The sequence below is a fragment of the Ambystoma mexicanum genome, chromosome 12 (genome assembly GCF_040938575.1).
Source record: "Ambystoma mexicanum isolate Mex_15411 chromosome 12, UKY_AmexF1_1, whole genome shotgun sequence".
NCBI classification, from domain to species: Eukaryota; Metazoa; Chordata; class Amphibia; order Caudata; family Ambystomatidae; genus Ambystoma; species Ambystoma mexicanum.
Window position 1 is genome coordinate 976,753,969 of NC_090936.1, and position 27,070 is coordinate 976,781,038.

The following is a 27,070-nucleotide window of genomic DNA, read 5'->3' on the forward strand; positions in this document are numbered from 1 at the left end:
AGGGCTTATGGACATAGGGCTGGGAGCAGTCAATTCTCCTTTCCTGCAACCGCTGGTCATGCTGCACCACCAGGTCAATATACTCAGGGCAATTGTCTGGTGGGTTCACTACTTGGGCTAGGACATCCTTTAACTCCCCATGAAGGCCCCTATGGAACAGGGTAGCCTGTGAAAGGAAGCGCCCCCAATTCAGCACGATCCTCCCCGCAATGAGAGACAATAAGGGACTCTCCCGTAATGGGAATGAGACCAAGACAGAGTGCGGGTGAGCGTAAGTGGGAGTTTATCCAAAGATAAGGCACGCAAAGAACTCTGCAACCTACGAGAGCGCTCTGCCTGAAAATAGCAAAGACAGGCGTATTTCTAATACAAAAAACGTCATCAACACCTAAACACTATAGGGGGCACAAGTCAATTGGGATTGGGTGGTGTCGACTAACTATAGGTGTTGCTGCCGCGGGGTTGGTCTTGGCGGGACGACGTCACTGGTCAGCCTCGTGGGTTGGGTTGGGCCTGGCAGGCCGGCTGGAGGTCATCCGTGCGGTGTTGATGTGCTGGGGCAGCCTGTGACAATGACGAATACCTTTCCTGTCTCATTTGCCCTAGGCCATGCACACTACAGTTATTCAGAAAATGACATTTACGTTCATTAATAAATCGCTTCACCAGCTTATCTTATAAAATAAACACAACACATGAGGAATGCACCTTGTGAGAGGTCTGGTGGTTGTCGGTTGGGGTGAGATTTACCTGTGTCTTATTGACCGGTATTTTAGGTCACGGGACGGGGCTCTGGGACCTGGGCCGAGTGATACATGTCTGTCTGCTGCGTTAGAAGTTATTATATAGATGGGTCTCTGTGTCTTGTCCCAATGATGGGGGTCGTCCTTACACGGGGTCAGGATTCTTGGGGGGTTCGTGGGGATTTATGAGAGGGTGCTGGTAGATCAGTGGGTTCATCCGTGGGTTTATTACCGTGCTGTAAATAACACAGGTGGCGGGCTGTGGCCTTGGTTGCGGCGCCGGGGCCTCTGACTCTCTGAAGTAACGCCAGCTTGGTTGGGGGAGGTGAGGGAGCGCAGCACAAGTCTTAGCTTTTTTATCTGGCAGGCTTGGTGGGGTGGGAGAGGGAATGACCTTGCATATACTCACAAAGGTATTTTCCTCGTGCGTTGCTGATCAGTGAATGCAGAAGTTTTATACTGTTCTGCCTTATTTTAACGTTATTCAGACACACATATATATATATATATATTTCATTTTCGTTACACATTTCTTTAATACAGTCGGTTCCAGTGCCTTTTCATTACCTAACATTATGTTCACTACATTGTGTGCGTATTGTATGTACATTAAACGTTATACGAGGGATATCTAGGTTATGGCCTACAGAGATTGATGCTCGCCGCTTTGGGTGATTCAAAACATATATGAGTTCAAGTTTCTACATACTATTGAAAAACACTTTTACAACTAGAGGTTACACGCTTGGTCAACATCTTTCTCCGTGGTTATAGCAGCATTAGTCCAGACCTGAAGGGATATCATATAACGTTACATTTTTATGGTTCATTCACATTTTAAACAGAGGTAGTTCATTAATACCAATACTTGAACTATTTTCTACCTTCTTCAGATAGTGATGCTTCAGCTTTTTTCCCCATTGCCCCGGCCTTGCGGTCCGGGTCATACGGGGTGCAATATCACATTGTTACTAATATAATGTTGCCGTGTTGGCATCTCGGGTTTAGCTCATCTCCGACTTTCTCATGGGAACGCGCTCGCAGCGGATCTGCCAGGGCTGCTGAGGCGGCAGAGATGCATGAAAGGCCCTCCAAAGGTGGGGGCCTCGTTACAGTGTGCTGAACTCACACCATGTTTGCTGTGCAAGATGGCGTCTAGGCCTAACTTAAGTTTCGGTAAATGCAAAGACAGGGTGCGTGTGGGCAATGTCGTCGGCGGGTGAACCCTCCTCCACCTGGGCCCGGGTGGCATGAGGGTGCTCCCACCGAGCCATGGTCCTCACCTGGGGAGGGAGCTGTAGGTGAGGAGGGCCTCGTGGCCATTCCTCCCCTACATTTCCCCCCTTTCGTTACTTAAAGTAACGAATTTCTTTAGCTCTTCTAATCTTCTACATTCTTGTTCCTCTAACACTGCACCATCCCATGCAGGGGTTCCTTTTATGGGCATCCATGCTCTGCACACCCCCCTTAAGCTCTCACCTCTCCTAGCATACTCATCTGGTGTACATGTCAAATATATACAGTCGCCAGTTTCTTCCAGATCTACCCAGACCTCCTCATACCATTCCAGTTCTACGTCTCGTGGTTCTTTAATCGTGGTGTGCCATAGCTTATCTACTATGTACTTGTCACGGCACATAGGCACTAACTGGTACCTGGGGGTGTTGTCTGTTCCTGTCTGCACATGTACTTCTTGTGTTGCTTTAATTGTACCACCGGAGTTGCCCATTGTCACCATCATCATTGCACCGTTAGGGACTGCATTAGCACAACATCGGAGGCCCACCTGGCACAGGCAGAACATCACAAGGATGATCACCACTATTGGTATCAGGAACTTCATTGTCACTCCAAGCCATGAGGGAACCCAAGAGAAGATATTGTCGAACCACGAGCTATCCTCAGCTCCACCTTCCATTTTCATCTTCTCGCCCAGGTTATGCACTGCTTCAATAACGTGGGACAGGGACCCATTTTCTGCGTCTTCGGAAGGTACGAACGTGCAGCATGCACTTCCTATTTTTCGGCAAACACCTCCATCGATTGCTGTTAACAGGTCTAGAACATACCTGTTCTGCATGGTCATTAATCGCAGAGCTCGTAGTTCCACCTTTATTATGTTAAACCCTTCTTCAGTGTCATTGGCCAACTGGATCAGTTCCCACCGTGTGATCTGGAGCCATTTTGCATTTGCTCTTGCTTGGACACTTGATACTAGCGAAGCAAAGAATGTTTCCACGGAGCTGAACAGGCGATACTTGTCTGGGATCTGTGCCAATAAATCAGATGATGCTTGTGATATGTAGTTCGATGCTCGCTTGTTCCTTGAAAGCTCTTCTCCTTTCCCTCCGGAAGACAGGACATAAAGGTGCGCTTGTGTAGTTGGAGACGCTGCATTCTGGTTCGAGCCTCCGTTCACCATGTTACTTCTGTCAATATGGCTTTCGGGAATCACCATTAGTGTTGAATGCAAAGTGGCCATTGAGCAGCTACCACTCCATGATTGGGGAAGGTGCAGGTACGCCTTGTTTCCGCATACCCAGTAGGTGTCCATTAGTGCTGCTGTTCCCTTTTTCATATCTGGGATGGTGAGAGTTTTGTTACAGTTCTTATTCGTTCCCATTGCCATTTTTCCTTCTCCCTTGAAACATAGTTCGTTTTGTATTTCACTTTGTAGCTTAAAGGGTTTTTCCATCGCTGTTACCCATGTTAATTTAGGGATGTGTTCTTTCCATATTGGCAAGCACGTTCTTTCCATCCACCGCAACTTTTCCGGTTGGACACCCTTCAGTGCTTCTGCCTTGCACAGCACTTCTTCGTCTTTCCATTTGTTTTCGGAAAACAGTGTCCCTTGTATTGCAAAGAAAGGTTCTTTAAGGCAGATCACTCCAGACGCTTGCGAATAGCACGTTTTGTTGTTCTGTACCATTCTGAAAGAGACATCGTGTGCTTGGAAAGTGTTCTTTATTCTACACAGCGTGAGATGAAGGAGACATTGGGCATCCACAATGGGCAATTCTCGTGGCAACAATACTTTAGGTGTGCCTGATGCATGGGGGATAAGTGAGCAGACATAACAGCTCTCATTGGTTGTTTGTTTAGCTGTTGTGCTCATATCTGCATACCATTTATTTGCTTGGTGAGGGTGTCGTGGGTCTTCCATTTTGTCTAACCCTAGCCCATAATACTCATCATACCCTTTTCCACCAGTCTCTCTTCTCCGCCTACTTTTCTCCCTTCTTCTGTACCTTCTCGTTATAGGAGGTGAAGAACCAGGCCCCCCTTCCTCCCTCCCACCCCCCTTTTCTAATTCTTCATATAGGGACTTGTGTTCTGTCATCATAATCACTTTTCCATCCTCCTTAATAAACAAGAGATCGTTGTTTGACATTGGGGCAGGAGGGATCGTGTGGTTGTTGTATGTGCCAGGTTGGGACATTGTGTCATTATCTACATTTTTGGTTCTCCATTGTGAGAGGACAGCAGTGGGTGGTGTAGTATAGTATCCCCACACAAAGTGTGATCCATCCCAGATCAAGAAATCACCGTCTTTGACATTTACAGTCGGAATTGTTTTCGTTCCAGGAGCAAGGGTGGTGTTGTTCCCCCCTCCCCCCTCGTTCATCTCGGTAGAGATGAACGCTATAATCCAGTGTAACACCAGACAAAACATTGAGATGAAGAACACGATAGCACACATTGATAAACCACATTCAAATGAATATGTTAATCTAGCCACTAACATTTCTCTAAATCTAACATATCTATTAGTTGCAGGCTGCCCATTCGATGCCATGATAAATCCTGTTTGAGACACAAAAGTTCATTAAATACAAACATGTAAGCATTTCCACATTGTAACGTTTCGGTGATAAAATATAGGGTTGGGTGAGGAAGGGGGTTTGTTGACAGACAAGGTAGCTTTCAGTCAATATTATTCGTACCTTACTATATATATATATAAATAATAAAAAACATGACATTTTAAAAACAACAATAATAAAAACATCTTAAAGAGCACAAGAAGGGAAAAAAAAGAACCCCACGCAAAACTTTCAAAAATTGTAAAAAGAAAATTTACATATACATGTGTACATGCTTTAGTCCAGGACATTTGTTGCGCGCTAATTGTGTTCACTGTTCATCTCATGAAGCACACAAAATTCCAATCATTCATTCCGCACAACTTCATCGTCCGCTGTTGCCTGTGCCTCATCCTGCACCTCACTCTCCGCAGCGCTGTAAGCTTTACGTACATCTGTCAAATGCACCCAATATCGCAGGCCCTTAACCTTTACTGCTGTAGGCGTGCAAAACACTACCTCATAGGGGCCATGGAAGCGTGGTGCGTTCCACCTCCGCACAAAACTTCTAACATATATAAGGTCACCAGGCATTAGCTGTAGTGGTTTTTCAGGCAAACCGTTTGGTTCAGTCGCGTTCCCCTCCTCTCTTGTCGAGGGGGGGGCTAGTTGCTTTGAAATTACGCGCGCTGCCCGTGTCAATTTTCGCAGGTATTCTGTGAACTCCTCCCCCAATATAGCTGCGCTTCTGTGTGCATCAGAACGCTCACGGAGAGGCGAATGCGCTGTGTGCATTCTTCTTCCCGTGACGATCTCGTGCGGGGACAAATGGTGATCCTTACTTGGCTGGTTTCGTAGCTCAAACAAGGCCAAAGGCAGGCAGTACATCCAAGTCTTTTTAAGGGAAAAACAAAGTTTTGATAATCTGCTTTTTAACAGGCCGTTTATCTTTTCTACGACGCCATTACTTTGAGGATGATAAATCGAACATAATTTGTGCTTTATTCCCAATAATGTAGTCACTTCTTTAAATAGTTCATTAACAAAATGCGTCCCGTTATCTGAGCCAATAACGTCGCAAATTCCCCAGCGCGGAAACACTTCCCGCACTAGGAACTTCGCGGCGCCCTTCGCGTCAGGGCGGGCACAAGGGCCTGCCTCCACCCACCTCGAAAATGGACATACAACCACAATCATGTATCGGGCCCCGTTACACCTTTCTCCCATGTCTACATAATCAATGTGGAGCTCTCTGAATGGGCCACTTGGTTTTGGTATCGTACCCCTTAGTGTACGCAATGTCATACCTGAGTTGTAAATTTGACATGTCGTGCATTCTAGAGCTAACCTTGTGACGTGTTCCTGGAGGCAAGGTGTAAACCAATCTTCTTGTATCTCTGCCATTATGTGTTTCTTTGTGTTGTGTGCAGGAAAGTGTAGTTGTTGAAATGCTATTTCTAACAGCGTGATTGGCATTACCACTTTTCCTGAACTCTCTTGTCGCCACAATAAATCAGTCGGTGATTTGCTGCATCCTCTCTTAGTCCACAGCAATTTTTCCTCTGCACTAGCTCCCTCTTGCAGCTCTATTATCTCCTGTGTGGACATCATGTTGTATCCTGTGGGGACCTCTTGGCTTGCTGTGTGGTGCAACATGTACTCTCCTATTTCACCTTTTTGTAAATATGAAGCTGCTTTGGCAGCGGCGTCTGCTGCCGCGTTCCCCAAAGATATAAAATCTGTATTTGTGGTATGGGCTTGACATTTTACAATGGCCACTGCCGTGGGGTCTTGCAGGGCCTCAATCAGTTCTTTCAATAATTCTGCATGCTGGACTGGCGTTCCGTCTGCTCGCCGAAACCCTCTCCGCCCCCACCGGGCCAACCCACCGTGAACTGTTGTTGTCATGTATGCTGAGTCTGTATATATGGTCACTGCGCACCCCTTGGCGGCATGCAATGCTTCTATTAGCGCTATTAGTTCTGCTGCTTGCGCTGAATAGTGTGATGGGAGGCGGTGTTGTACTAGTATCTCATATTCATCTTCCTCTAATCGTACCACTGCCATACCCACATGCTTTTCTCCTGTCTCCATGTCTATTGATGCTGACCCGTCCACAAAATACACCTCACCCTCGGTCAGGGCATTTTCAAAAATCACTTGATCCTTACTTTCGTCACCTGTGTACGTGGCGCAGTTGTGGTTTTGCATGTCCTCTACGGTGCATGCCTCTGTGATGAATGTGGCTGGGTTCACTGTTTTACATCTTACTATATGGATGTTAGCGCTGGACAGTATTATCTCATATGCTGTGGCGCGTTGTGTTGTCAATGTGCTCTTTGTTCGCTCTAATATTGCAAAAAGTGAGTGTTCCACAAACAGTGTCACCGGGCAGCCCATTACTATCGTGGCACTTTTTTCAATTGCGAACGCGGCTGCAGCTAGGGATTGCTCGCAGGCGAAATGACCTTGCATTACTGCGTCTAGGGTGCCGCTGTAGTAAGCTAGTGGTTTGTGCCCTAAGGATGTTTTCTGTGTCAGTACTGCTGTCATCAATGTTCCTTTGCAGTGTGAAAATAAGAAGAATTCGCGCCCATAATCTGGGTTTGCTAGTACTGGAGCGCTTGATATCAGCTCTTTTAGTGAGTTAAATGCTGTGTTCATCACCTCTGTCCATTCTATGTGTTTGTGTTCTTGTTGTGCTTCTTTCAGTGCCTGTAGCAGGGGCCTTGTGTACGCCGCATAGTCCAATATCCATGCTCGGCAATAGTTACACATACCCAGAAATTTCTGCATCTCTTTTACTGTTTTGGGCTCCCCAATTGTTCTAATCGCCTGTGCCCTGTCTGGTATAATTCGCTTGCCGTCCTTTGATATCAACTGACCCAAGTATAGGACCTCCGTCAGACAGTATTGTAACTTCCCCTTGTCCACCTTGTACCCCTTATTTGCCAATAATGTCAACAGTGTTATCGAGTCCTGTCTGCATTCTTCCTCATCCTGTGCACAAACCAATAAATCATCAACGTACTGAATCACTGTGCTTTCTACAGACAAATTCCCCAGATCTTCATGTAGTACCCTGTTAAATATGCTTGGGCTCTCGCAATATCCTTGTGGTAGTCTGCAGTGTTCGAACCTCCTTCCTCCCAATGTAAATGCTGTCAAGTACCTGCTCTCTTCTGCCAAGGGAATCGAAAAGAACGCATTTTTTAAGTCAATTACTGTGAAGTGTGATGCTATTTTTGGAATGTTGCACAGTATTGTCGCCGGGTTCGGGACTAAAGGGAACTCCTTCATTACCACATCGTTCAATGGGCGTAAATCTTGTATCATCCTCCATGAACCCCCCTTCGCTTTTTTTGATTGGGTAAATGCATGTGTTGCATGGGGAGTTTGAGGGCACTATTATACCCTGTGCTAGCAGTGCTTCTATTGTCTCTCTGATCCCTTCTTCTGCTTCTCGCGACAGTGGATATTGTTTCACCCGAGGTAGTATTGCTCCTTGTTTTACTTTTATCACCACAGGCTGAACTTCATGTAGCAACCCTACATCGTGGGGGCCATTAGTCCATAAGTTAGCGGGTACTGAACTCATGTCTTCATCAAAAAATGTATGCGGTGCTCCTACTACCGCCATTAGTTCAACTTTAGTTTGTCTGGCTGTAACTACAATGTCGCAGGGCATTGCCAGTTCCATCACTACTTCACCATCTCCTTCAGTGTCAGAAAATAGCTCCTCGTCCGAGAGCTCTCTCAGCGGGATATTTGCATTTGTACACAATACTGTCCGCCACTCACACCCTTCCATGTCAATACCAATCACACATATTCTGTTTGCTGATACATGTATTGCATGCAAATCCAACGATAGTACTTCCCCAAGAGCAGTGTCAGGGCTTGCTATGGGACGAAAAAGGAATTCTGCTGGGATTCTCCACTCCACCCTTTTTAGTTCTGGTACTATGAGAGCCAATGTTCTCATGCCTTCAACAAACATCTCCTCATTTCTTGGTACCCCTCTGATCTCTTTTATTATTGTGTGGCCGTGTATTACTGCTAATATACGGAGGGGGCATATGCCTGGCGTTGAACATACGATGCCGCTCCCTGTGAATGATATGGTCATGTTTAGTTTGCTCAAGAGATCTCTCCCTAGTAAGTTGATGGGAGAGTTTTCATAGTACAGTAAGGGTGCTTTCACTGTTTTACCCCCCACTGTCACATCCAATACCTCTGTGTAAGGAACTTCAATTACAGCCCCAGAGAACCCCTGCGTCTCTAACGTTCTATTAGATAACGGGAACCGGCCCTCTCTAATGCATGATTTCTCCGCTCCCCAATCCACCATGAATATCAATTGCTTGTCTCCTATCTGCGCTCCTATCAATGGTTCCTCTGATGCATTGTGGGTCGTAGACAGTACTGGACACGCAAGTGCTCTCTGTGGGCTGTCCTATGCGGGGTGTCTCATTGCCCCCCCTTGATCGAAAATGTTCCCCGAAACTACTGACACTCCACTGTAAGGTGCGGGGGCTGGTGCCCCATTAGCTCCTGTGGCGAAAGTATTACCAGGCGTGTAGTGCACATTGTCATTATTCTGTGGGCTGGTTTGTGTTCGGTATTGATGTCCGTGTAGTTGTGCGTTACTCCTTTGTACTACATTGTCTGGTTGCTGGTATTGTCCCATGGGGAGGCCGTAGGGGCTTCCTGGATGGGGGTGTCCGTACTGTTCTATCTCTTGGAAACCGTTGTTTTGTCTGCTCCTACATTCCCTTGAGTAATGCCCCCATCTCCCACAATTCCAACAGCTCCCCTGTGGACCTCTGGGACCCTGCCACCCATTTCCTCCCATTCCTCCATACCCTTGTCCTCCTCTTCGCCCCCTGTACCCACCTCTTCCTCCTCTTGGGGCCCACTCTTGCCACGTTGGACCTCCGTTCTGCTCCTGCTCTGTCCACTGTCGTTGCCCTTGTCCTGCCCAATTCGCTGCTATTCTTCCTTGTATTGCTATTTGCCCCTCCTCTCCTTCCTCTCCCTCCCGTATGAGTGGGAGTCCCGCTACCGCTGCTGCGACCTTCACCAATTTTGATTGCACCAACTTCGCCTCGTCCGCCAACCTCTTCTGTGCTACTTCCCTCTCTCTTTCTTTGATCCGTTTACAATGGTGTACTATTATGCTTTGGATCTCCGGCCAGCCTTTTGCCTCAACACCTGCTATTTTATCTAGTGCCTTTTGCACTTCCTTTGGGAGCCCTCTTTTAATGATGAAGTAAAATAGAGACGTGGATTGGTGCCAGGGCGTACCCGTTTCCGCTCTCCACATCTCCTGCACCCGGAGAATGTAATCCATAGCGTCCTCCCCATCATTCATGGTACATTGCATTACTGACTGCAAATCAGGGGTATCTGGGAAGGTTTCCCGCAGTGCGTCCCACACCCTTGCTCGCACGGTGTTAAAAGAAGCCCCATCATGGCGATCACACTCTAAAGTTACAGCTGGAAAACCCGCTTTAGCCCACACTCTGTCTGCCTGATCCCCTACTGCGGACACTAGTAGGCTTTTCACATCTCCTACCGCCAGCGGTATACCCGCGGTATGTTTCTCAAATGCATATATCCACTTGCTTGCCCCTCCTGACAGCTGTGGTAGTAATTTCATTAAGTTAGCCTTGTCCATCTGAGCCCACGGTATATAGTTCGGCCTCCCACCTCCCCTGTGGAGTAATGGTAGTTGTAGTTTCCCTTTTACCGTTGCAGCTTCCTTTTCCTTAGTCACTGCTGACTCTAATGACGCCATCTTCCCCACCCTATTTCTTAGTCGTCCTATCCATTCATCCTCTATAGTCCCCAGTGAACATGCCCCATCTAGCTCCTCGCCTTCTCCTCCTACTGCCATGCTCAATCTATCACTCTCATCCCCCCCTCCTCTGACATCACATAACAAATCCTCTCTGATCCCTCTCTCTCGCGAGACATCACCAATGCTTCCTTCTGCTGTCCCTACTTCTATTATCCTGGTCGGTTCTTCCTCAATTCTGAACAGTATTTCCCCCTTTTTCCATCCTTCCTCAATTTGTCTACTTTCGCTCGACGCTCTAGACGTGCGTCCAGATTGTGTGGGGGCGCATGCTGTGCGTTCACATATGTCTTTTATTCTTGAGAGCTCATCTCGTGCCACTGTAAGCCTCGACTCTAAGTCACTCGTTAACTTCTCTATGTCCACTCTCTGTGTGCCTCCCTGGGTGCGCTCTCTGGTGTTTTCGTATGGTGGGGGTGCAGTTGGTCTTTGTGGCGTGCTGGTTGAAGGGGGAGGCACATAAATCGGGTCGCTATATCCTGCTGCAGGGGCTGGTTTAGGTAATATTGGGTACAACATAACCACTTCCGCAGGCTGTTCTGTACTTAACTGTTCCTTTTCCTCTCGCGGGATCATTAGTGGATTGTCTGTGGTGGAGGGTAAATCAATATTTGGAGCTGGAGCTTTGGGTGGGGGTACTTCCTCAAACAATCTCCAAAGATCTAATATCTCCTTCCTGTTCTGCCATTGTTTTCCCTTATACTTGAGGCGAATACATGTACATACCATATCAAGAACGCTTTTGTCAAAGGACCCTCCTTCTGGCCAAATCTGGGGCAACCCCTCCCCTTTCAATTCTGTTAACCATTGATCATGATATTTATTTATGCGTTCAGCATATCCCGGCAAGCTCTTGCAAATGTGTGACAAGGGAGTTTCAGCCCCCATCCTTTAAATCGCTAGCGCTACCACGTTCGCTTTCGTTACCTTTTATTAGCTGTAAATATGCGTATGTATTCCTTTATGGCACAGACAAGAGCGGACCTCTTAAAATTATCACCCACCGTTATTCACTGCACAAATCTCTTCTCACTCACCATATCTCATCTCCTTCCCATTCCCAGGCACTCTTATGTGATCTCACTTGAAATTGATCAAGTACTGGTTATGGCCACACTCTCTGACACCACCTCGCGGCCACCCGTTCGTCTCTCACACTCGTACGGTGCGCGCACCCTTCACAATGCTTTCCACTCACACTCTTTGTCTTTCTCCTCCCTTTCCTCCCTAACCAGCTGTCCCTGATTTCCTGCTAAGGTTACTGTGTTCACGTCTGTTCGTGCCACTACTGAGTCCCCGCTTTTTAAAATGTTCTAACTTCTTTATACCTTTCTCATTTTCGCCCCCTACCCCGTGGAAATGGAAAAAGAAGAAATAGAGAGAGAGAGCACAATCACTAAAAAATATTCCCGGTGTCTCCTTTTGCTAGACACCAATAACTTATTTCTCACTTCTTCATATATTCCCAGTACTAGTCTAGATAGTACTATGCGGCGCCGCCTTCCACCCCCTCTCGGAGCTAGGTTTCCGTCACTTCTACCACGTCACTTATTTCTTACTCCTAATGGCCATATGCAAAAGAAAGAATAAAGAAAACTTCAAGACCCGTCTGTAGTAGACCCCCGATATTCTTCTCCTCTACCTGTCCCCGTTCTGTTATTCCCAATTCCCTTTCTTTCCCCCTTGACGATCACTCGCACTCGGTACTCACGTGCCCGTCTTGAACCGATACTCTCCGAAACTGGGTCCGTCCAGGCGGCGTCACCGGTAACTCAACGGTCAGCCCCTGGCTCCGGCGAGCGGCACTCAAAGGGGATTTTTTTCCAATCGGGATCCCGTACCCTTTCTCATTGAGTGCGCACTTCTTATTGTGCCGGTCGCCGTTGGCGGGCGGCCTCCCGGAGACGGCTCACCGTGCGTATCCCTTCTCGACCGGAGATTCTCGTGCCACAAGGGGGTCGTTTAAGAAGGAGTTAGGAAAAATAGTTTGGAGATATCACGCTATCGGGGTCACCACTGAAAGGAAGCGCCCCCAATTCAGCACGATCCTCCCCGCAATGAGAGACAATAAGGGACTCTCCCGTAATGGGAATGAGACCAAGACAGAGTGCGGGTGAGCGTAAGTGGGAGTTTATCCAAAGATAAGGCACGCAAAGAACTCTGCAACCTACGAGAGCGCTCTGCCTGAAAATAGCAAAGACAGGCGTATTTCTAATACAAAAAACGTCATCAACACCTAAACACTATAGGGGGCACAAGTCAATTGGGATTGGGTGGTGTCGACTAACTATAGGTGTTGCTGCCGCGGGGTTGGTCTTGGCGGGACGACGTCACTGGTCAGCCTCGTGGGTTGGGTTGGGCCTGGCAGGCCGGCTGGAGGTCATCCGTGCGGTGTTGATGTGCTGGGGCAGCCTGTGACAATGACGAATACCTTTCCTGTCTCATTTGCCCTAGGCCATGCACACTACAGTTATTCAGAAAATGACATTTACGTTCATTAATAAATCGCTTCACCAGCTTATCTTATAAAATAAACACAACACATGAGGAATGCACCTTGTGAGAGGTCTGGTGGTTGTCGGTTGGGGTGAGATTTACCTGTGTCTTATTGACCGGTATTTTAGGTCACGGGACGGGGCTCTGGGACCTGGGCCGAGTGATACATGTCTGTCTGCTGCGTTAGAAGTTATTATATAGATGGGTCTCTGTGTCTTGTCCCAATGATGGGGGTCGTCCTTACACGGGGTCAGGATTCTTGGGGGGTTCGTGGGGATTTATGAGAGGGTGCTGGTAGATCAGTGGGTTCATCCGTGGGTTTATTACCGTGCTGTAAATAACACAGGTGGCGGGCTGTGGCCTTGGTTGCGGCGCCGGGGCCTCTGACTCTCTGAAGTAACGCCAGCTTGGTTGGGGGAGGTGAGGGAGCGCAGCACAAGTCTTAGCTTTTTTATCTGGCAGGCTTGGTGGGGTGGGAGAGGGAATGACCTTGCATATACTCACAAAGGTATTTTCCTCGTGCGTTGCTGATCAGTGAATGCAGAAGTTTTATACTGTTCTGCCTTATTTTAACGTTATTCAGACACACATATATATATATATATATTTCATTTTCGTTACACATTTCTTTAATACAGTCGGTTCCAGTGCCTTTTCATTACCTAACATTATGTTCACTACATTGTGTGCGTATTGTATGTACATTAAACGTTATACGAGGGATATCTAGGTTATGGCCTACAGAGATTGATGCTCGCCGCTTTGGGTGATTCAAAACATATATGAGTTCAAGTTTCTACATACTATTGAAAAACACTTTTACAACTAGAGGTTACACGCTTGGTCAACATCTTTCTCCGTGGTTATAGCAGCATTAGTCCAGACCTGAAGGGATATCATATAACGTTACATTTTTATGGTTCATTCACATTTTAAACAGAGGTAGTTCATTAATACCAATACTTGAACTATTTTCTACCTTCTTCAGATAGTGATGCTTCAGCTTTTTTCCCCATTGCCCCGGCCTTGCGGTCCGGGTCATACGGGGTGCAATATCACATTGTTACTAATATAATGTTGCCGTGTTGGCATCTCGGGTTTAGCTCATCTCCGACTTTCTCATGGGAACGCGCTCGCAGCGGATCTGCCAGGGCTGCTGAGGCGGCAGAGATGCATGAAAGGCCCTCCAAAGGTGGGGGCCTCGTTACAGTGTGCTGAACTCACACCATGTTTGCTGTGCAAGATGGCGTCTAGGCCTAACTTAAGTTTCGGTAAATGCAAAGACAGGGTGCGTGTGGGCAATGTCGTCGGCGGGTGAACCCTCCTCCACCTGGGCCCGGGTGGCATGAGGGTGCTCCCACCGAGCCATGGTCCTCACCTGGGGAGGGAGCTGTAGGTGAGGAGGGCCTCGTGGCCATTCCTCCCCTACACCTGCTTGTCCACGGACCAATTTGTCTCTGCCTCTAGTCTGTTAAAATTGTAACTATAAGCCAACAGGTCCTGTGACCCTTACCAGAGAGACAATAGCTCTTTGTCAAGGGCCTGGGCCTGAGTCTTAAGTAGGATGGAGATCATCTCTTTCAACCAATGGAATCAATCAATTGGCTGTGGGACCACCTAAAAAGAACAACACAAAGGCTACTGTGGCCTGATCATCTGGAAAGATGCCTGCCCTGCAAATGAAGTGACGTGTGAACTGATTCCTAAAGACGGCTTATTTGTGAGCATCCCTTGTGAACCGGTCCGGGGCCGGCGTGATCACCTGGATGGGCACCGGTGTGAGCGCAGGTAATGGAGGTACTTGGGGCCCTGGCAAGGGAACTTGGCCTGCCTGTGTCTGAGAAAAACGCCTAGTCATGTCCTCAGTTCTCTCCGTGTAAACCAGTAATTCCCACCTGGCGCTTCTGCAATGGCACACAGACATGTTTAGTGGTAAAAGGGGTAGGATTTGCATGTGAAGACTGCTGTCCCTCGGGGTGGCTTGACAGCAGCGATGACCCCAAAATAGAAGGATGATTGGGGATTACTATAGGCCTGGGACTCCCCTCCCCAAACCCAAGTTATAAACCTATGGAGGCTGGGTTCACCATAAGACTTTTAAGCTTGCAGTTGCAGTTGCTGTCCGGTTTACTTCACTGGTCCAAGTCCAGGCTGCTGTGACCAGTTGAGAGTCTTCACAATGGTGGATATGGGTTTGTCTCTAGTCTTGCCTTCTTCCTTGTCTAGGAATGCCTTTAAGGCTTTTTTAATGTCTTACTCCTTCTTTTCCAGATGCAGGTGCTGTATTGCTGCCTAGGCTGGCTGGGGCGGAAGAGAAACCCCTGCTGGGTAAGTAGGCGTGTCCAGGGCTCAGGTGGTAAGCAACTCTTCTGCTTGCAGGCGTGGCACTGGCTATGTTGCTTGCGTTTACTGACTGATTTCTTTTGACTTCCAGGAACTGCAGGGTGACTGCAGTGGCTTTCAGGGAGCTAGAAGGTAGTGGTTTTTAGGGAGCTGGCAGAACATCTGGAGATCCAGGTGAGAGTTGCTAGTGTCTGTCAGGAGTCTTTGGGGGTCAGAGCGGATGCATGGCGAGTGCTCTTGCTGCAAATGCAGGCAGCAATCCTGAATGCCAAGCATGGGTGTGGACCCAGGGCATGGTTTATAAAGCCCTGTGTTCACATGCTCCTGCTGGCTAGAGTGCTCACAAGGGCAAGTTTGGTTCTTGGCAGCAGCCATCTTGAAATGGGCTATTTGGAGCCTGTCTTGTATTAACATGTTCCAGTTTTCCTTTACCTGCAGTGTTAGTGGGGTTAGTGGGGTCCCGAGCGCTGCGATCATGACACCTGGAGAACCATAGATTTGATTTAGTTTATTTCTTTATTTTTTAATGAGTATTTTTCTTACATTCTCTTCTCCCAAGGAACGTCCAAAGGTGGGGACTTCTCTGAGGTGAAACTCTAGTCAACTTAAAGCCAGCACAATATTGGGCTGAATTAAACACACATGTTATTCAAACCAAAAGAACCACTGCTTTTCAACATATTTACACTATGATGTGTTATGTAATATCGGCCATGATTTTTTGAAACTTTGAAATTTGTTGGCAAAATGAAAACACTGTTACAATAGAGAAAATGAATACAGGGATTGTCCATTTGGGCTTCAATTTTCAGGTTCAGCAGGGAAATTTCACATGCCATGTTACATATTTGATATGCAATTGCATGATTGGTTGGGACACATCAATTCCTTGATTGTTAAGCAATAAAGAAGAATCTGTTCAAATGTAATTCTGCTCTGTATCTCACCAATATTTCATGTTTGTGTATTCTGTTCAATCATATTATTTAATTGTGGCAGGAACAGTTCTCCATGAATACAGTGGGTGTTTTACTTTGGAGCTTTTCAGCATTTCCTAGTGTCAATGTAAAGTTCTTCAAAAGTCCCACTTTGAGTGAAATGTACTCCAGGCCCCATATTGTTCCTGAGATGGTTTAGTTTGTGGCACTATCCATACCATGCGCTGTGTGCTGTCTCTATGGTGCACAGGTGACTACCTGCATCCCACAACAGAATCCTATTCATAACATTGCAAGAAATATGACATAAGTGAAATAGGAAAAGGCACTATTCTGGCACCTCTCAACTGGAATTCAGGAAATATTCATCTGCCTTGATTTCTCCCAACAGCTATTTTGTCTAGTATATGCCCTAGAAAAAGTACACAGAGGGTAGGGGAGAGTGGAACGAATTATTTTTAAGTAATGATGCTATAATCTGAGGCCTGTATCGTGTGCTAATGGACACAAGCCCTCTGAGGGCTTTTAACACATGGCTCTTACTGTCGGTACAGTCTGAAGAATGGAACATTACATCTATTAGCACCGCAGGGCAAATATCTAAGGTTCTAAAGATTAGGCGATAGATGGAAAACCCAGAATTCAGAAGCTCGGGACCCTGCGATTCCGTACATGAACAAAGTAGAATGACCACCATGCCATTGAAAGCCACGGCTCAGAGAGGAGCCCCTCTTCCATTTCCATTGCATTTGTGTCGAGGAACTGATGAAAGGCGGGACATTGAAGGCAGAGCTTGAAGAGTGCAGTGTTGGTCATAAGAAAGGAGGTGCATGGGAAGAAGGCAGGCAGTGGGAAGAAGGGGTGGTGGGAGCAGGGGAGAGCTGACAAATGGACCACAGGAGTGTGAAGCACTGGCCAGCAGCTTTAAATGAGGGCTTGCATCTGTGAATAATACATTACCTCTCTCTGCAGTCCCTTCTAGTTGGATGATTTCACATCACGTGCTTGTGGCACACCAATATATTTGCGAAGCTGCCACCCATGGATGTCTCTAAGAAGGGTAGGGATTGAACGCATGTTGCCTCTATGCAAGTATCTGGGTTGGCTCTCCTATGGTTAACATTACACTTTTGCCAGCCAAGCCAATGCTATGGTTTTAAGGAATGTTATGGTCCTGGCCCGGGTAGGCGATGGTTGTGCATTGCTAATAGCTCATTGGGACAAGCAACTCTTCATTTGTGTTCTTGTGAACATGAAAATAAAGCAAGAAATAAGAAAATAGAAACCCCCATCCATGTTTTAAAACTGAAACATGTGTATGTGATTCTTTTAACTCAAGAGATGCCATCAGATTCCTACTATAGCATTTTATAACGTGCCTTATTTTATGCATAGTATACGTTAAGTGGTGCTACCCCAGGATCACAAAGAACTAAGGACACTCCTTTGCAGAGTTAGGATGCCGATCTGCAGTGCTCTTTCTCTTCCATGTCGCTTAATTGACAGGGCATTTAACTTAACAGGTGGCACCTAGCACTTTTTTCTCTTCATAGGTCCCCGTACCCTGCCCAGTGCACAATGGTTCTCTATTACATCAACTAAACACTGTGTTTCCCAGTGGCGGCTGATGAATCATTTAACTGGAGGGTCATAAATATTTGACCCTGATATGGCCGAGCGACCGAGCATAGCGAGGGAGCCCACACCACTCAAGGTGGGTTTAGGGGGGTTCTCCCCCTGAGAATTCATTTTAAATAATGAATGAAAATGGTGCATTTTAGAGCACCCTTTTTTAGAACAATTGGTTAAAAAGCCAAACAGTCTGCAATTGGGTTTTGTAGGGTAACACATGAAAAATAATCGAATAGCTGCAAGTCACCAACAGTGCACAGGAGCCTTTCTCCAACACATTTTCATGATGCCTTTTTCCACATTATGTGCCAGTATAAAACATTTTCGCACTGGCTGTGCCCATACATTTCCATGCTGACTGCAACATTATACCCTATTATTCCCATATAAGAACATACTCAAGTTTGCTTTGTACATAATGCCAGTAATAATACTATAAGAAAACATATCCATGTTTGTTCTGCCAATATATGGCAGTATCTTCACATAAGAACATACTCCAGTTCGCTTTACCATTAAAAATGCATGCCAAAGTATGAAATCATGTCCAAATTGGCTGTAATAAAATGCCAGTTGAGCTACATAATAAGAGATATCATGCTTGCTTTATCAAAGATGCCCAATACAAAATGTCATAACACAATAAGAAATGGCTAGACTAAGTGCATAAAAGTGACGGTCTTTCTTCATAATAACATTTATCATGCTTCCTTTACCAACAATGCCCAATACAAAGTGCCATACTACAATACGAAATGACTGAACTGGCTGCATTGAAATGCCAGTCTAGCTACATAATAACACTTATGCTTGTTTTTCCAAAAAGTGCCTGATACAAGATGTCATGCCACAGTAAGAATAATTCTACTGATCCTGCTTGCATTATCAAAGATGCCCAATACAAAATGTTGTGTCTCAGTAAGAAATACCTAGACTGGTAGCATAAAAAAAATGGCAGTCTTGATTCTTAATAAGACTTATCATGCTTGCTTTACCAAAGATGCCCAATGCAAACTGTCATACCACAATAAGAAATGACTAGATTGGCTGCATGGGAATGCCAGTATAGCTACATAATGATATTCTATGATATTTCATTTGTATCACGCTCATGCACAAGTAACAATTATGTTTGTTTTACCAAAGATGCCTAATTCAAAATGTCATGCAACAGTAAGAATAATACCACTGATCCTGCTTGCTTTATCAAAAATGCTCAATACAAAATGTCGTGCCTCAGTAAGAAATGGCTATACTGGTTGCATCAAAAAAGCCAGTCTTGCTTCATGATAACACTTACCATGCTTGCTTTACCAAATATGCCCAAAACAAAATATCATACCACAATAAGACATTTTTAGACAGATCGTATTAAAATGCAAGTCTGGCTACGTAATAACACTTATCATACTTGCTTTATCTACCATGCACAGTACAAAATGCCACGCCTGATCCATGGTTTGCCAGCGTCTTGCAGTCAGACATAATCACAAAAATAATTAATGTGATTATGCGTGATTGTGAGGTGCTGAGGGGCACTGGGTTAAGGCATGTTTTTTTTTACTAACCATCTATCATAGATGCCCAGTAAAATAATTGACACGCCTGTCCCCTGGGTCCCGAGCTCCTCACACATGCACACAATCAATGTGGTTATGTGCATATGCCAGGCACTGGCGGACCAGGAGGTGGGGATGGAATTGTAAAAAAAAATACAACTCCTGTCCCCTGGGCCTCACAGCGCCAAACACACACACACACACAATCAAAGTGATTATGTGTGTGTATGCAAGGCGGTGGGGAGCCAGGGTGGCAGGTATGGTATTTTTTACTAGACATCTATCGTAGAGGTCCAGTAAAAAAGCACCCATCATGCATTCACTCATAACACAAGCATACATGCATCCATACACATATTTACACTAAATACACACACAACCTACACACAGCAAACACTCTTTCATTCAGGTGAACATCCATCATGCACTCACTCAAAACACAAGCATACATGCATCCATACACACATTTAAATAATAAACATGCACACAAATTAACACAACATACAAACAGCAAGCACTCCCTGTTTCATTCGCACGAACATCCATCATGCACTTACTCAAAACACAAGCATACTCGTATCCATACACATATTTAAATAAATAAATGAACATGCAAACACACACATTTATGCAACATATGCACCGCAAGCATTCTTTCATTCACACGAGCATCCATCATGCACTCACTCATAACACAAGCATACATGCATCCATAGACATATTTAAATACTAATAAGCTAACATACACACACATTTACACAACATTTACACAGAAAGCACTTACAACAGCATCCATCATCATGCATTCACCTAACACTAGCATGCACCCATCCATACACATAATTTAAATTTAAAAAATGAACATAAACTTACTTTCTGCCGTGGTGCTGGAGGTTCCAGTGCTCCAGCCATGTATGAACAGGAATCAGGAAGTTTCCTGGTCCCAGCACATGAGTGCCAGGGGACAGAGGGTGGGTCCGGAAATTCCCCACTCCATCCTGCTCTGTCTGTATGTGCAAGGATGCGTGGGAGTGCCCCCTTGCACATACAGGCGTGCAGTTCCCCCGCCAGCATTTCAAGTGAGCCATGCGAGGCTGGGGTAGCAAACACCCATAGCCTTGCATGGCTCATTGAGCTTGCACAGGTGGGGTAATGAAACTGTGAAAGGGAAAGTGGTTTGCCTTTCATAGTTAAGAGCAAAAGAAAAACAGCTGAGGGAGGGCTCATATTTTACTCGGCTGGCTCCTCCATAATGGGGGAGAGGGGGCTAAGACCCGGTACGTGGACACTTGTTAAGATGTATTTCTGAACTCTGAACTCTGACCTGTGGGGCAGAGGTTCAGAAGGCCAGTACCGTTTCTTGGAACAGTGTAACCTTCTGGACAAGCCAGACTAATCAAGATACAGTGGCAGAAGTCAAGACTAGGTCTCAGGAGGGGTGAGGTTGATTGAAAGCCCACAATGAGCACACACAGTAAACAATACCACAAATGATGCCTTCCGGGCCCTGTGAAAGTCATGAAGATCCAGGCAACTCTAGCGGTGCATGCACAGGCCTAGGGAAAGTGCACATGGTGGCACCCGTGAGCTGCGGAGTGTTCCCCCCATACCAGGTCTCTTGTAAATGACAGAGTGCCTTCTGGGACCCAAGAAATTTATAAGGAATTATGCAACTCGTGCAGAGCATGCAGGGATGCAGGGAACAAGCAGAAAGCAGACACTCTTGAGACACAGTGTGTTCCCTTCTTGACTAGGTCTCTTGTAAATTATAGAGTGCTACATAATGCATAATCTTGTATCAACTGAAAACAATTATCAATTATGGCTGCACAAAATCTCTGTTAGTCTGAACCTTAGCACTGTTGCCTTCTTTGCAACTAGTTCAGTGCAGCACACAGCGGCCACAGTCCAGTGTACAGCAGCACTCCCTGGTTCTTGTATGCGTCTTTAAGCAGGTCCTGAAAGCTGTACTATTTTTTTTTGTTGGTCAAAACTGACCTTTACAAAACAATTTTACAATATTAAAAATGCATTGTTCATGATTTCGGTTCTTCATGCCTATTTTAATCATACCTGGTCGTAAAGTATAATTTCTGTTTAAAAATAATGAAAGAAAAAAGAAGAAATAATAACTTATCTGCTACATAGAAATCTGAAAGTAAACAGGGTTAATCAGGATAAAAAAGAAACAAATACTTGTACAGCCAGGCCAGGACATTTGACTAAAAATGGTCAGCCCATTTTCTATTCAGTTTGGGTGTTCAGGCAAAATTAGAATATATTTATTTTTGTTCCCCAGATAGATGACCATGGACGGCAAACAGTCATCAACACTCCCGTGTTATGTCTATTGCTGTTTCAGATTAGTGTCTATGTTCTGCCGGTCTACGTGTGGAAGTAGTCCAGCCTTTAACAGTACCTGACCGACTGCTATTGTTAGGGCTGTATTGTGCCCCGAAATCAGTAGGTTCCAGAGGTTTTCTGAAAGCAGCCAGTCCACTTTAAACACAAACTTGAAGAAATGGCTTGTTCTTATGTCCCAGGTCCCTTCACATTCTTGAAGCAAATGGCTCAGGTTTTGCTTGATTGGGTCTGCACAGATATTACACAGTTTGATAGCATTTTGGTTTTGTCCTCTGATGTTTAATTTTTCTCCTGTGTGGATGATATTTAGGCGCACCCTGAGAAATATGTTACTTGACTCCCAGTCGGATGCTTTAGTAAATAATTTGGCAACTGCCACAATTTTTTGTCCTCTATTAGGATGCTGTTCTTAGGTTTAATTTGCCGCATTTTCTACCCTGTTTTGACCCAATCCCTTGTTTCAGTTTCTTTTTTTGCTTTCGGGGGTTTGGCCACCAGGGTTTCTAGCGATGAATCAGCCTCAATCAGGATTTTTGAAACTTTTGTTTGTAGGTGTTTTAATGTCTTCGGTTTACCCGTTTGCAGATGTAGTTTTATATCCTTATACAAATAATTTTTTGTGGTTCTGCTATCAGCCTGTAGAGTGAAAGGAGTCTCCAGTCTACTAGCTGCTCCAAAGATTTTAGACCAAGTTCAAATCTGAGGGCAGACATGGGGAGGCATTTTCACAGGCCTAAAGATCTTTTCCATATCTGCCCTTCTGCTTTTTGCCAGTCTAATTCCCAGAGTGTTGTTTTGGACTCCAAGCCATATAGAATAATTGGAATTATCTTTGCGATATAATACTGTAGCAGCGGCATGATGGAGAATTTGCAGAGTTCACAGAGGATCTTTTTCATTTGCGGCATAGCTCTTTCCACTTTTACCCTTATTTCTTCTTCCATTTTGCTCTTTGACGGGAAAGCATGTACTACATAGCCCAGATACACTATCTCTTCTGTTCTTAGAATAGCTTCACCTTCTAGGAACCAACCTGCAAAGTTGATATGTTTGTTTGGCTGTTTCAATACTATAATGTTTGACTTCTTGGGATTTACTTGGAGTCCATTTATTTTAGTGTATTCACGTAGACCATTTAGTAGATGTTGCAACCCTACTGCTGTCCTGTCAATCAGGACAATATCGTCCGCGTAGGCAAGCCTGTGTTCTTTTAGTTTTGGGCTCGCCATTGCCCAGGACTGCAGAAAGGGCCCAATGTCTGACAGATACAAATTGAAAAAAGGGCACTCCCAAGCAACCTTGTCTCACCCCTTGCTCGACCTTTATCGAGTTAGTAAGATGTCCAGCCTCATCAAGCCGCACCATCAATGAGGTTTCTTTGTGTAATTCAATTAGTATTGCCAACAGTCTTCTCGGAACACCCCATTCTCTCATTTTGGCCCACAGGCCCCCGATAACCAGGTCAAAGGCCCTGGAGAAATCTATCCAGGCTCCATATATGGGACCCTCTCTGAACTCTTTTGAGTGTTCTGCCAGGAGATTCAAAGTTAGGCCATTTAGTGTTGTGGACATGCCACTTCTGAAGCCCGTTGGAATTTAGATAGTATGTTTGCTTTCTTTGTCCAGTCTTCTAGCTCTGTCAGAAAAATTCTCATGAAGATTTTGCTTTCAATGTCGAGGAGTGCGATTGGCCTATAGTTCTCTGGTTGTGACCGATCGCCCCCCTTGTAGAATGGTATGAAGAATGCTTGTTTTCATGAGCAGGGAAACGTTCGGCTTTCTCATATTTCATTATAAAGATTGAATAATAGATTCGCCCAGGTTTTGGTGTTGTTTTTTCGAATAATTAAAATAATTATTTAATGTGGACCAAAAGTTATGACTGTTATCTTTGCACAGAGCTGTGAGCATCTATTCATTGTCTTGCTGGTGATGTAGGATTCTTCTTGATCGTGACCACTGCTTATAGGCTCTTACGAGCTTTTGTAGCTCTCCTCGTAGTTTGATTTGATTTGTAATAGATTTTTTCAGTCTACTTTCCGGCCATAGGTTCTTTTTGTAAGCCCATGTTTCTTCATCAAATGAATGTTGATGGTGGATAGTTTTCTGTATTCCGCCTGTACTTGATGGGTACACAGCCCAAATGAATTTCTTGAAGTTTTCAGGATTACAGTTTTCCTTTTGTTCTTTCAAGGAAATAAGGGCGAGATTATTGTTTAATTTCTTCCCCTCTCTTTTGTACTTTACCAATGTTGCTTTACCTTTTCTTAAGCTCAAGTCATGAGCATATTTTTCAGATTGTGCAGTACTAAAGTCTAAGATGTTTATTTTTATATGGGCATGATCACTCCCTTCCCCCCAAATAGACTCAATCAATATTTCCTTTGCTAGGATGTCTTCAGAGACAGAAATGTAGTCCAGAGTGGAGAAGGAGTTACCTTGTGACCAGGTTGGCCCCGGTGGACTATCGCCTTGTACGACACCATTCAACATGCTGAGTACCCATGAGTTCAGATAGCTTACCCATTGTGCCCTAGTCTTTGATTTTTTTGCCCATTTTAGGATTGTCCTGGGGCTCTGAGATGGTATGCATTGAGCGTTAAAGTCCCCCGCTAGAATCACATTGGCTTCACCATGGAATAGTGCTATCTTTTCCATTACTGTTGATAGCGAATGGTGGAAGGAATGAAGATCCATTTGTGCTGGGTTGCAATACACATTCACTATTATAAGTTGCGACTGTCACACTGGTGAACGTAGTCCCACTTTGCATGCGAGAATACCATCCTTGTTGCTGTGTATTAATGAAACATCTTTACTTAGTGAGTTGTTGACTCCCAATAACAGCCCTGCTGATGGCCAACCCTTTGCCTTCTGCAATGCTGGTATTGTGAAGATTGTATATCCTTCTATTTGTATGGGGTGGGTGAGCCAGGTCTTCTGAAATTTTGTCTTGCCTAAATGTTCTGTTGCCCCAAGCCTAGTTTTTGGAGTACCTGTGTGAGGATCTCAGGAAGTGTGGCCAACGCACTAACATGTGTGACCCCACTGCTCCAAGGGGAATGTGAGGATGCATTCTGGATTAATGTTCCTGTTGTTCTGGGGATCGACCCACTGTTTGGGGAGGTCTTGCCTTCTTTTTCCTTTTTTTCTTCCACCGGTAGTTTTTTGAAGACCTGTAGATTTATTTTTTCCAGTTCTTTTTTATTATTTGGTATAGCTTTGCATGCTTTTGTTGATGTAAACCCCACCTCTACAAGTTTCAAATTACTTCTGCTTGGGAATTTTACATATTCCATGTCTCCTGTCCTGAATAAGAAGAGATTCGGGATCTTGTTGAAGTAGCCCAGGATTGCCCCCCTACAAAGGGAGGTATGTTACGGGATCTTGTTCGTTGCCTTGAGCCACAATTTTGGAATTGCATATTCTTGATCTTCTATAAAGCCCACCGATGATTGGGGGTGGGGGTTCTCCATATGAGGAACCCTTGGTGGACATTCTTGTGCCAGATCTTTTTGTTCATCCCCTATTTCCGTTTTTTTGCCTTGTCCATTTTTGTTTCAGCTGGCATTGAGGGGAATATGTTTCCATGTAAAGACCGTTGCAAAAAAATAGGTGCAATTTTTCTGGTTGGTTCTACTGCAGTGACAACATTTTTCTTTGATGTAGGTATATTCCCCTTCTTCAAAAACATTGGGGCCCACGGGGGGGCCTTTAATGAGGGGCACATTTTTTATGGTGTTCTTCCCTCTCTTCTCTTCTTTTTTATTTGATGGGCTTTTTTGGGTTATTATCCTCTGAACCCATTTACTTTGGATCTTCTATATAGTTAATTGGTGGGTCTCTTTGAAACCCACACTTATGCTTTTTTTTTCTGAATGGTCCGATGTCCGCTGGTTATGGTACTGAACCACCACTTCTTTTCTGCTAGAGTTGTAGGGAATTTTTCATCTTTTGTATCTCTTTTTGCTCCCTTCTTAGCTGAGTAAGTCCCATTTCCACTCTGTTTGTTATCCTGTGGATCTTCTTCTATTGTGATTATGCTCTCTTTGCATATTGTTCGCTCATTGCAATTCATAATTTTCCCTTTTTGTTTGTTTATTAAGTTTTTCTTTTGTTTTTTTCGGAGAGCAATTGGGAATGCAGTTGAACATTTCCTTCTGGCTTCTTTTTTCCTTGCTTTCCTCCTCTCCTTGGAGAGTTGTTTGCCAGCCTCTCTCCACTCTGGTGTCTGCGCATTCTAGTTTTGAAGCAGAACACCTTGCTCAATTTGCTGAGGGTCGGCTATTCCATCGTCTGTTTCTTCCACAACGTGTGCCAGTCTTCTGAATTCCTCTAGGACAGATTCCAAGAGGGGGTGTCATCAAAAAGACTGTTGTCATGCTCTTCTATTATATGTTCTTCCATGTCCCCATTTGTTGCTAACTTCTGGGACTTAAGTAGAGATAGGATTTCTAAAAGCAGGCAGTTTTGCTCAGCCTCGTCTACTTTTTTGTTCTCGTGGGTCCTTTGAATTGCTGATAAATCTAAGCCTTGCTTTGCTAATTCAACCCTCAGCTCTTTCAGGGACAGGATGGTGACTATGTTAATTGTTGTGGTTAGTCCCACAATGGCTGGGTCTATGCTGGCTGACTCTCTGGTCAGTTCCAGTAATGATCCGGCCTGCAATTGAACCTCAGTTTTAAGGTGTTCAAAGACTGTTACCAGAGAGTTTAATACAAAATTTAAGGTTGAAAGGGTTGCAGCACTTGCTCGATTTTTGTCTACTTTATCTGGTGTTTGATTGCAGTCTTGCATTGCTTCCAAGGTTTTATTATTCAATTGTATTCCGATGATTTCTGCTTGTGCAAGATCGATCTCAAAGGAAGCTTCCTCGATTACTGTATCCTCCATAACACTTCCAGCAGTATTGTTTTTTTGCATAGACGCTAGGTGTGGAAGATCGTAGTTAGGTAGGGGCTCTTGATCTCCATTAACTGTTGTTTCTGTGATCTCACTTTGGAGATCATTCAGACTTTTTGTTTGTTTTTTTCCACCAAAATGATCTATTTTTTTTTGTATTCTTTTAGTCGTAGTGGTATATTCTAATCCACGCTTCCAAAGATGTGCTATATCAGAAGACATGTTCTTTTTGTCAGGGCGCCGTATGTGCACCTGCGCTCTTGCTATTATAGCAGGGATCGCTTTTGAGGTAGATGAGTTATGTGGTGTAGATTGTAGATCTTGGACTTCTATCTCCTCTTTATATGAGTCATCCGATTCTGGGCATCTGCGATCGTCTAGAAGAGCCTTGCTGTGCAGCTTCATTTTCTCCAATTTCTGTCTACTTTTC

General features: G+C 45.0%; 1 protein-coding gene across 1 annotated transcript in view; it reads right to left on the reverse strand.

Moving 5' to 3' along the window:
* Positions 1–277: 277 nt before the first annotated feature.
* Positions 278–27,070, reverse strand: part of LOC138514161 (uncharacterized) — a 96,850-nt gene continuing 70,057 nt past the window's right edge. Inside the window, exon 2 of the mRNA XM_069629468.1 lies at positions 278–4,547. Coding sequence (XP_069485569.1) covers positions 2,074–4,539 — 2,466 coding nt within the window. The 5' untranslated portion in view covers positions 4,540–4,547 and the 3' untranslated portion in view covers positions 278–2,073. The remainder of the gene's footprint in view (positions 4,548–27,070) is intronic.